The sequence below is a fragment of the Sitodiplosis mosellana genome, unplaced genomic scaffold, assembly GCF_009176505.1.
Source record: "Sitodiplosis mosellana isolate CC-2019 unplaced genomic scaffold, AAFC_SMos_1.0 Smas_scaffold_6165, whole genome shotgun sequence".
Lineage (NCBI taxonomy): Eukaryota > Metazoa > Arthropoda > Insecta > Diptera > Cecidomyiidae > Sitodiplosis > Sitodiplosis mosellana.
In genome coordinates, this window is record NW_022601406.1 from 1,684,300 (window position 1) to 1,694,407 (window position 10,108).

Below are 10,108 nucleotides of genomic sequence, written 5' to 3' on the forward strand. Positions count from 1 at the left end.
TTGCGTGTGAATAAACGATTTAACATCTAACAAATACTTTCACATTGAAAACTCCCACTGTTTGGATGAAAAGACAAAACGACAGACAATACGAATGAGGTGGTATGGAGAAAATAAATGGGAATGAATGACATCAACAAGACCACAGTGAACTGATATATCAATCAATCAATTATTATTTTTTCCGTCTGTCTCGTTGTCGTTGTCTTCGTCTTGTGATTCATTCCATTCGATTGTGAATAGGGAGAGAAACAAAAAACAAACGACAAAGTGTGACTCAAAACGAGAAAGGTGACAATAAATTAGTTTCCAATCGAAAGTTTTGTGTGTGAAAGTGTGCGACGAAACAGATCGTCGAATTTTGTGTACGAAAGAAGCAACAACGAGATAATTTTAGGTCGAAGAAAATTCATTTTTCTTCGTTTATTGTGCCAAAATGAAACAACCAAATGAAAAACAACGTATGAACAAACCGAGCACACTACTTTCTCAAGATGAAAACGATTTGGTGTTTTCCTTATTGGGTCGTCGTTGTCAGGTATGTAGCATCGTATTTGTGACCAAATATAAAAACTCCATCTTTATTTATATGTTTTTATTTCCCTTTGTTTCTCTTTATCTCTGTCTTAATTTAAAAATAAAAGGCGATGAGCACGGCAGTGGTGCAATTGTTTACAACAGAGGCCCCAGCCCATTCAGCCTGGAGCAAACGCTTGAGTGGAATTGCTTGCTTTGTACGAGACAGTTCGAAGCGATCGTATTTCATTCGTGTGTATTGTATGGCTAAACATGAGCTGGTCTGGGAAGAAGAAATGTATGACACTATTGTCGTTGGCAAACCACGCGAATTTCTAATCAACTTTGAAGGACAAGTAAGTCTATTCGATTGCCATATTTGGATTGTAAATGGAACATGTAACACTATCAATATATATATATATGTCTTTGTATCTGTGTATGTTTACGGTGCTGTGTTAATAGGATTGCATGGTAGCCTTGAGTTTTGCATCAGACGCTGAAGCAAATATTTTCTATCGAACTGTCACCGCAACTATTGCCAATCGCTCGAAGAAACGACGCAGCCGAAAATTTTCACCAACCAAAATCGATGGCAGCCAAGACACTGGCTATGATTCAGGTGTTGTTCTACGCAATCAAAATTCCACAGGTATTATTTTATGCTGGTTTTTATTTATTTGTTTTTTTTTTGTTTGAATAGTAGGCATTTTATTCATTTAAATTGAATAACAATTGATTTATATCTGTGCATTTTGAATAGGAATGACACCATTTTCACAAATGTCGCAATCGACTATTGGCATACGTGACAAAAAGAGACCAAATCGTAAATTAACGAAAGCAGACATTTCACAACCAACGAATTTTAAGCACTTAGCACACGTCGGATGGAATGATAGCAAACATTTTGAATTGAACAACGAAGATGTGAACAATTTGGATACGTTTTTGAAAAAGGCTGGTGTGTCCGAACAACAATTGAATGATCGCGATACTCGCGCTTATATCTATGATTTTATTCAGAGCCACAATGTGCTGGACTCGGTTAAATTGGAAACACAACAATCACCACCGCCAGTTCCAACACGCAATGTAAGTGATTTGAAATACATTTCAAACTTCCGCCTCTAAATCCGTATCAGTGAAATGAAGAAAAAGTGAGAGAAAGACATTGAATAGAGGAAGAGGCGTTTGAAGAATGAAAACATGAAAAAGATTCTTATCTCTTTGAAAATAAGGAAACGACTATTTGTCAAGAATAGGCATGATTATTGTCAGGAAATTTGTCCAATACGATTTATGTCAATTCTTCGCTGATAGCAAAATTCAACCTTATTTTCCGTAGAATCCAACACAGCGAATTGCACCGCCGCCACCGCCAAGTGCGAATGTGTCAAAGCCACCCGCTCAGTTGCCAAAACAATCCAGAACGGGTCCACCAGGTCGACCTCCACCAATTTCGGATCCACAAATTCAGGTAACTGTCAAGAAACTAGGGTTTTATTGAAACACAACAAACAACGAGTTTTACCACGACAAAAGACGATCTTTTCAGATAAAGACGCTCAATTTTTGGACGCTCATTTCAAAATCAAATCACTTTAATTCGAACTCAGATTGCACCAACTTTGAACCTTTGAAATTTTATCGTTAGAACAATTTCTCGAGATTTTTGAATCGTTAAACGCTTAAAATTGCTGATATATTTTTTTTTTATTTCTTTGCAAATTCTTTCTTTTAACATGCTCTTTATTTGCAATTTCGCAGCAATCGCAAGCAGCTACAACTGTACACATTCCAGCTCCACCACCTCCACCACCGCCGCCGCCATTGAATACATTGCCATCATTAGCTAATCAAAATCCGGTTTCGACACCGGCACCACTTTCGGGTACTTGACCTACTTTTATTTGTGTTCTGTCTCAGAATCACATTGTGTTGCAATCTCCCTAACGTCACGAAAAAAAATCTTTCATTTCAGTTCCAGCAGCACCAGATCCACGAGGTGCTCTTATGGATAGTATTCGAAAGGGAACGACCCTTCGCAAGGTTGATCCGGCCGCATTGAGCACCGGCAGTGGCAGTGGTGATGCTCGTAGTGAATTACTTTCCGAAATTCGGCAAGGTATCGAACTGAAGCCAGTCGAGCAAAGTGGACAACGTGATTCATGTAATCGTGGCACGGATGCATTGGCCGATGCACTTCGACGAGCACTGCAAGAACGAAGCCGTGTGCTTAGGTCATCCGACGAAGAGGAAGACACATCCGACAACGAGGAATGGGATGATTAATTGATATATATCAAAAATGGAATCGTATGGGTTACAAATACAAAATTTCTTCTTGTTTTATCTTCTGAGAAACTGAGAAACAGAGAAAACACAAACACACATATTTTGAAAATATTAGAATAGACTTTATGTTATTGTTTCGTTCGATAATAAACATTTTTGTTGAATATATAAACTAGTTGGTGGTGATGTTTTCTTTGATGTTATTGGTTGTTTTGATTGGTTTTCGGTTTCCTTTTTCCAACAACCACCAACAACAACACAAACTAGTGACGAAGACGACGAGTTGAATAGCATTGGAAAATGAAAACAACGCATACACACACACACACACGCGCGCACACGGACACTGTATTGCAACTACTGGGCCATACTCATGTTATTTTTATCTGAATTCCACGTTTGCGTCGGAATAGTCTAAATTTAGCGTAACCGAAATGATGAGTTAAAACAACCGAATAACCGAATAGTCAGTATAGGGAATAGAAACGCAGTGCCATGTTTCGCAACACACGAATATTAGTTTATCTTTGACATGTTCATATTCAATAGCACAAAAAAGGGGATTCTGGATTCTTGAATGAATTAGAAAATTGATAAGAATTGTGCAGAAGAAAAAATGAATCGTCAAAATCGATTTTCGTCCGTTCGAAGCAATGGTTCACTGTCATCGCTGCGAAGTGTTAATCGAAAAGAGAAATGTAAAGATTTTTGTCGCAAAACCATTGCATTTATGTGTACACAAGTTGGTGTTGGTGGATTAATTGTGGCTTATGCACTGGTCGGCGCTGCAAGTTTTATCTCAATCGAAACGGATGCAAAACAAGCAAACATCACATATGTGGACGAGGTGAAACAAATGCGTGATAAATACGCAAGTGAATTGTATGCGTTAGCATTGAAAAATAATGCAGCCGATGTGAATGAAACCCTCTGGCAAAATCAAATGAACATTAAACTGTTGGACTATCAAAATTATCTGGTGACCATGATAAAGAAAGGCTATGATGGCCGTACACTCAAACAGATTTGGTCATTTCCGGCGGCGCTAATGTTTTGTCTGTCCGTATTTTCGATGATTGGCTATGGAAATTTGACGCCACGCACCGAATGGGGCAAAGCAACGACCATAATTTATGCAACATTCGGAATTCCATTATATATTTTATACTTTTTGAATATGGGCAAAGTGTTGGCGAAAACATTTCGATGGCTCTACCGCAAATTGCACGAATGCAGTCAAGATCCCGATGCAACGACACAAAATCGCAAAAAAATCATTGTACCATCGTCCGCTTGTTTGTGGGTCATGTTTTTCTACATTTTACTCGGCTCGGCCATGTTTTCGTGTTTAGAGCGATGGGACTTTAAAAATGCCGTTTACTTTGCCGTCACGAGTTTATGTAAAATTGGCATCGGTGATTTTGTGCCTGGAACATCGACGAATGAAACCATACCGTTTTTCCGATTCACAAACACCGATACACAGAGTGAAAATCACACAAAACTCATCATCAATTTCGTGTATATTCTGTTTGGCATGGGTTTGGTCGCGATGTGCTATCAATTGGCCAGGGAAGATATTCGGGTGAAAATCAAAGAAATCACCGAAGACCTTGAACTCTGTCTGGAGGATTTGCGGCGACGACTCGCCAAATGCTGCAACGGTTCAGCCAAAGAATTTGATGATTTTCACAGTTGATTGACGGAGTAATTTTTTGGACAATAAAGATTGTTTCTATATTTTGTTAATATTAAAAATCAGCTGCAGCAGTTCTGCAGCTTGCCGTATATGATATTGTAGGGCCAACTGCGGTGCTAGTGTGCTTGTGTTTCAATCTACAAAGCCCCTGTTAAAAATGTTTGCATAATTTTATTGAATAAATGCTTTTTTTTATTTACATAAAAAGTGTGTTTTCTACTTATATCGACGGTTTGAATGTGCTACGTATTTATTGATATCACGCAATTGGTTCCAATATGTCTGAATCCAGAAATCATTTGGCATCGGTAATTCGGACCGATTTGCCTGTGCATTCTCATGTTGTTTGGCATTTTTGCGACTTTTTCTGTTCGTATTACTTTCATGGTTGGATTTTTTCACAGGTAGTAAACCCGTACTCTTCGGCATTTCCTCTTTGTCAGCTACATTTGGTGGTAGATGATCATCAAGTGTGTTCTCCTGTTGTTGATCTCCAAATGAATTTCCGTGTTCATGATCATCTCCTGGATAATTTTTCTGTTTTAAGATCGTAGTTAGCATTTCATCAAATGAAATCTCTTTCTTCTCCTGAACAGATTCAAATCGCTCTTCTTTGGCTTCATGTTCATCTTTTTCCACAACTCCAACACCTTGATCATCTTGTTGTTCAGCATTTCCATTGCATTGGAACTGGGCAAAGTCGTCGAAGATATCTGTTGAAATGGTGACATCAGGCATTGGTGTATTGTCAGTGCTATTTTGATAACTCGAAAACAGGTCATTTGGTGTGGAATCCGTATCAATTAGCAGCCGGGCCACTTCGAGTAGATTTAAATTTTTACTTTCGATTGTATCTTTTTCCGCTTCATGTTTCGACGTTTGCTTCTCTTGTCCATTGTGCAGTTCCTCATTAACTGCTTGTTTAGCCTCAATTGGCTTTTCCTCATCGATTGCGCCAAATACGTATGAATCATCTGGTTGTGATTCATCGGTGGAATTCCATGCATCAAAATTGGCACCGCCATTCAAAGTAGTCGGAAATGTGGCCACTTTCATTTTACTGCCACCGATGATACCGAGCAATTTTCGAAATTTTTCCATTTCAGCGTCATCACTGGCCAAAGTGATGGCCAATCCACGACGGCCAAAGCGGCCACATCGTCCAATACGATGTAAATACGTTGAACTATCACCGGGCACATCCAGATTTATCACCAAATTGACATTTACAATGTCGACACCGCGTGCCATCAGATCGCTTGTGATGAGTATTCGAGATTTGTACTGTCTGTGGAAAAGAACATGAAGTCGATTAAAATCAAGAGGTAAAATTGCATTTCATTTAGATTCAAAAATGATGATGAAAAGGAGAAAATACCACCGTCCACCTACCGAAACTTTTGCAATGTTGCTGTACGGGTCTCTTGATCATGTGATCCGATCACCAATTCAACGGTCCATTCCATCTGGGTCAAATAGTTGGCATAGCTATTGGCGCGAAGTTGTGAATTTGAGAATAGAATGCATTGCTTAAATGATGTTGTGCTAAGGATATACTCGACTGCAGCGACTTTGCGCCGCATGGCCTGAATGGAAGCCGTTGAATTCTGCACTGTGCTCGGCAATGCAAACTCTGTAACGGGCAGAATGAACTGTTTGACGCCAATCAGTACGGCTGTATCACGTGATGTGGACACCGCAATCGGATTATGCATAAACGACACAATCAATTTGTCCAAATCGTCGGCGTACGTTGCACTCGATGCAATAATTTGTCGATTTTTGTTCAGTGCATTCAAAAACTTATTGATATCACCGTAAAAATCGTCAGACACCAATTTATCGGCTTCATCCAGCACAAATGTTTGAATGTTCTGCAGACAGACATAGTTATTTTTGATCAAATGCAATATTCGACCGGGCGTTCCAACAATCGCTTTACATTTACTGATTCGTTTTCGGTCTTCGACAATGTCACGGCCACCAATTACACTCGCCACACTGAATCCTGTTGATAATAAAGAAATTTTTATATGTTTTTTTTTTCAATACATTTTCCAGAGTCAAACTCTTGATGAACATAAATGAGGCCCTGATCATGAGGATCAGGATGAAAAAAAATCTGAACTTGGTCAAAATATCTTTCTGACAAACACATACCAGAGTAACTGGATCCGATGGAACTTAAGTAGCTCTCAACTTGCAATGCAATCTCACGTGTTGGCACCACAATTAGCGATTGTGGAGTTTTGATTTGCGGATCGTATCGTTCGAGGATAATTGTGCAGAAGACCAAAGTCTTTCCTGTGCCCGACTTCGATTGGATGATTAAATCTGGAATTTTTAAATTAAAAATTGAAGGAAAAAAAACAATTGATTTATGAAAAGAGTAAAAACAAAAGGGAAAGAACGCAAAATTCGAGTACAAATAAAAAAAACCATAAAGATCAAAATAGAAGAAAATGTCTTTGAAAACTAACCTAGGCCACACCGTCCAATGGGAATGGCGCGCATTTGGATGGGCGATGGTTTGATGAAATTGCATTTTGTGAGACCGGCAAGCACTTGCTGCTTCAGCATCATATCCCGAAACGTGACATCTTCGGTGAGTTCAACGTCTTGTGTTTTCTTACAATCTTCCTTCATACTTGATTATCGTGGATTATATCGTGGAAATAATTTAAATAAAACTAAACCGCAAACATTACGATTTCAAACGCATAACAGCAGCATTGCCGTAGACACTGAACCAATACACAGACACAGAAACAGACACACACACACATAAACATCATGTCCATTGCAGTTTGACATTTAAACGTCAATATTTTGTTTTGTATGTTGGAACCGACATTAAACGTATACAATATTTACCAAATAATCATACCGAAAATCCGTAGAATCATCTATTCTCAAGTGTTGTTTTTTTCTATTCTCCCTACATTCCCCGTAGATTGAAACTAAGGCAAACGACGAACAACAGAGCGAAAAATGCGAAAACAATGGATCAAAAAGGAAAATTTATACCACAAACCATTTTACAAAAAGAAATTGCAAATGACGTTGCTTAGCGTATTTATAATGGCTGTGGTGTTTTTTGCATATCAATTATTTTACATAAAACAACTTCAAACTGAAGTCGAACATAAACCATTCAGAGTGCCGGTGCAATCAAATTTGCAAACAAAAGAGACAACGAGACGAATAATTCGGTAAAGTGTAATTGGATGTTTGGTGCAGGCCGTTGATTGTGACTCATAAATGTGATTCTTTTTTAAGCTTCTTATGGTTTTTTTTTCTTCTAAATTTTTACATCGCAGGGGGATACGGTATAAGGACTATGATCTATACAATCCAGTGGTGCGAGACACATTTTTTTGTATCCAAACGGGCAAAGCAGTGCCACTTGAACGGCTGAACGATGACTATTGCGATTGTGAAGTGGACGGTAGCGATGAACCCGAAACAAATGCCTGTCCAAATGGCGTATTTTATTGCACCTACCAGAAAAGGTAAACACATTTGTGATTGTGTGCCATCCCAACGATTTTATTCAATTGTCAATTCTATTCTGTCATTTTATCGTTTGAATCAGGCATTTGACTGGACGTGGTCGTGATATTTCCATACCAAGTAGCCATGTTAATGATGGAGTTTGTGATTGTTGCGACGGTAGCGATGAATGGCTTGAATGCAATGGTAAACAAACCATCTGCCAAAACACTTGTGCGAACACATGACAAACGCATCCAAAATATGCACTCAGTGTTTCAGTTTCATTTTAAAACAACAACAACAAACCATCTACTCTTATCACAAAAGGTACAATGAATTTGCTCAAATTGATTTGGCCGATAATAATTCGATTGGATTATATTCAAAATGGAAGCTTCGTACCGTGAGCTACCTAAACACAATTTCTATGTTTGTTCTGTTTAAGCAAAACAAAAAAAAAGGAAAAGAAAGAGAATGATAAGAATATTTTTGATACAATTAATACTACTGATTTTCTGTTGATCGGCTGAATTGATGGGAAGAACCCAATGCAGCCAATGACTCAGTTGCCCATATGAACTTTGAAACAAACAAACAAAAATATGATATGTCTTACGCTCATTATGTAGATATAGATAAACACGTGCACCTCACCAAATGCAATATCATTTCGATAGAGATAACAAAAATTCGCCTATAAAACTAAAAGGAAAAACTATTTAGTAGCATAATATAAGTTCTGACTGAATCTCCAAGAAAACTAGTGACAAATACACGGTTTATTTGACTGTTAATCTATTTACATCACAGAACACACTCCTCCTCATTTCCACTTGGAACAATCAAAGTTAAAGACTAGGTTATTAGTATGTAAGCACCTTCTGGTTTATTTCCCCCATTTTGTTCCCCTTCTGATCACCACAAACAACTCTCAAAGCAGCTCATGACTCAGTCGTTGACACAACTTGGGTTGTTTTCTGTTTTTTTTGTTGTTGCTTCTTCCAATTGATGTACGTTACCTTTCTACAACTGTGAAAAGAATCTTATCAGCAAAAACCATAAATAGTTTTCAGGCATTCCCGATACGTTTATTTGTGTTTATTTAGTATGTTACATCATCGATTTCTTTCTTGTTATGTTTTTTTAATGACTGAACTGGATTACTTCTCTGAGAGAAGTTCTCTCAGAAGCCATTCAAGACAAATTGCGATTAAATTTTTGGTTGGAAATTTAAACCAATGAAATTAAAAATGTATCAATTTACTCTCTTCGAAATAAGCATAACCAATACAACGCTATGTATTGTTTCACTCTCTCGATTGTTCCATAAAAAAAAAGAAAAGATCTATTGCCAAATTCAATTGCATTTATTTTTGCTGCTCACATCAACAACATGGTTGTTTATGTATGTAGATAATTTTAAGTTGCTGAATTTTGTACGAAGATCATATGACGATATCGATTTGTTTTTTTCTTTCCTCATTTGGTGGACGCTGTGATTTATTTAAAAATAAATGATAAGGAATTAATCTTAGAATATTTCTTGTTATGAATTTAAAGCAAACAACAATTAGTAGCAACTGTTTGACAGAAGACAGATACACTCGAAGCAATTCAATATGAACGAAAAGCAAGGACGACATTTGTCTCTTGTGATTGATTACAAAACTTGGAAATTCGCATGAAAATCCCAAGGATTCGTTGCAAATTTCGAAGATTCGTTGCAAATCTTTATTTCGATTATCGATTCGAAGATTCTCGAAAGGAGATTCATGGCGAAGTCCTATGTTCAATACAAATGCAATGGAATAAAATTAAAATTCTTCTCTCTGGAACATTCATTGTGTCTAGTTAAGACTTGCAATGCAATCAAGCAAGAGATAAATGCACCATAGGCGAAAAGGCATTTAAAAAAACCGAAACCAAAAAAAACACGAAAAATTAAAATACAAGTGATGTTGACCGTGTGACAAGTTAAGTTTAACGAAGCTCATTGCAATGGAAACGCTATGAATATATTATTAAATAGTTGTCGTTTTTTCTATGAAATAAAACTATACTTACGAAGAATAAAAATTGTGTGTGTGTTTGTGTATATTT

At 37.5% G+C, this 10,108-nt stretch overlaps 4 protein-coding genes across 5 annotated transcripts; 3 read left to right on the forward strand and 1 right to left on the reverse strand.

Annotated features, from left to right (window-relative positions):
- Positions 1-11: 11 nt before the first annotated feature.
- LOC129574727 (actin nucleation-promoting factor WASL-like) lies at positions 12-2,989 on the forward strand. Of its 2 annotated transcripts, none has more exons than XM_055457109.1 (7): positions 12-538; positions 645-872; positions 982-1,168; positions 1,280-1,611; positions 1,865-1,996; positions 2,287-2,410; positions 2,501-2,989. In XM_055457109.1, exons 1-7 carry the CDS (start codon positions 437-439, stop codon positions 2,809-2,811), a joined length of 1,416 nt encoding a protein of 471 aa, XP_055313084.1. In that variant the 5' UTR covers positions 12-436; the 3' UTR covers positions 2,812-2,989. The 2 variants fall into 2 exon arrangements, with proteins under 2 accessions (XP_055313084.1, XP_055313083.1); XM_055457108.1 differs by having other exon boundaries at positions 65-538; positions 1,865-1,995; positions 2,283-2,410.
- Positions 2,990-3,135: 146 nt separating this feature from the next.
- Positions 3,136-4,720, forward strand: LOC129574729 (TWiK family of potassium channels protein 12). Its single transcript, XM_055457111.1, has one exon. The coding sequence runs from the start codon at positions 3,431-3,433 to the stop codon at positions 4,511-4,513; it is 1,083 nt and encodes a 360-aa protein (XP_055313086.1). The 5' UTR covers positions 3,136-3,430; the 3' UTR covers positions 4,514-4,720.
- Positions 4,721-4,729: 9 nt separating this feature from the next.
- LOC129574774 (uncharacterized) lies at positions 4,730-7,159 on the reverse strand. Its single transcript, XM_055457239.1, has 4 exons — positions 6,994-7,159; positions 6,674-6,847; positions 5,906-6,521; positions 4,730-5,801 (listed from the first exon to the last, which is right to left on the reverse strand). The coding sequence occupies exons 1-4, from the start codon at positions 7,157-7,159 to the stop codon at positions 4,730-4,732; spliced, it is 2,028 nt and encodes a 675-aa protein (XP_055313214.1).
- Positions 7,160-7,346: 187 nt separating this feature from the next.
- LOC129574733 (glucosidase 2 subunit beta) lies at positions 7,347-10,084 on the forward strand. Its single transcript, XM_055457117.1, has 3 exons — positions 7,347-7,725; positions 7,834-8,025; positions 8,109-10,084. Exons 1-3 carry the CDS (start codon positions 7,505-7,507, stop codon positions 8,251-8,253), a joined length of 558 nt encoding a protein of 185 aa, XP_055313092.1. The 5' UTR covers positions 7,347-7,504; the 3' UTR covers positions 8,254-10,084.
- Positions 10,085-10,108: the final 24 nt, after the last annotated feature.

Coding starts and splice junctions, on each gene's coding strand:
- LOC129574727 (XM_055457108.1), top strand. CDS start 437: ATGAAACAACCAAATGAAAAACAACGTATGAACAAACCGAGCACACTA. Junction 1,612..1,864: donor CGCCAGTTCCAACACGCAAT/GTAAGTGATTTG, acceptor TATTTTCCGTAG/AATCCAACACAGCGAATTGC. Junction 1,996..2,282: donor ATTTCGGATCCACAAATTCA/GGTAACTGTCAA, acceptor ATTTGCAATTTC/GCAGCAATCGCAAGCAGCTA.
- LOC129574729 (XM_055457111.1), top strand. CDS start 3,431: ATGAATCGTCAAAATCGATTTTCGTCCGTTCGAAGCAATGGTTCACTG.
- LOC129574774 (XM_055457239.1), bottom strand. CDS start 7,159: ATGAAGGAAGATTGTAAGAAAACACAAGACGTTGAACTCACCGAAGAT. Junction 6,522..6,673: donor CATCGGATCCAGTTACTCTG/GTATGTGTTTGT, acceptor TATTATCAACAG/GATTCAGTGTGGCGAGTGTA. Junction 5,802..5,905: donor GCAACATTGCAAAAGTTTCG/GTAGGTGGACGG, acceptor TCTTTTCCACAG/ACAGTACAAATCTCGAATAC.
- LOC129574733 (XM_055457117.1), top strand. CDS start 7,505: ATGCGAAAACAATGGATCAAAAAGGAAAATTTATACCACAAACCATTT. Junction 7,726..7,833: donor ACAACGAGACGAATAATTCG/GTAAAGTGTAAT, acceptor TTTACATCGCAG/GGGGATACGGTATAAGGACT. Junction 8,026..8,108: donor TATTGCACCTACCAGAAAAG/GTAAACACATTT, acceptor CGTTTGAATCAG/GCATTTGACTGGACGTGGTC.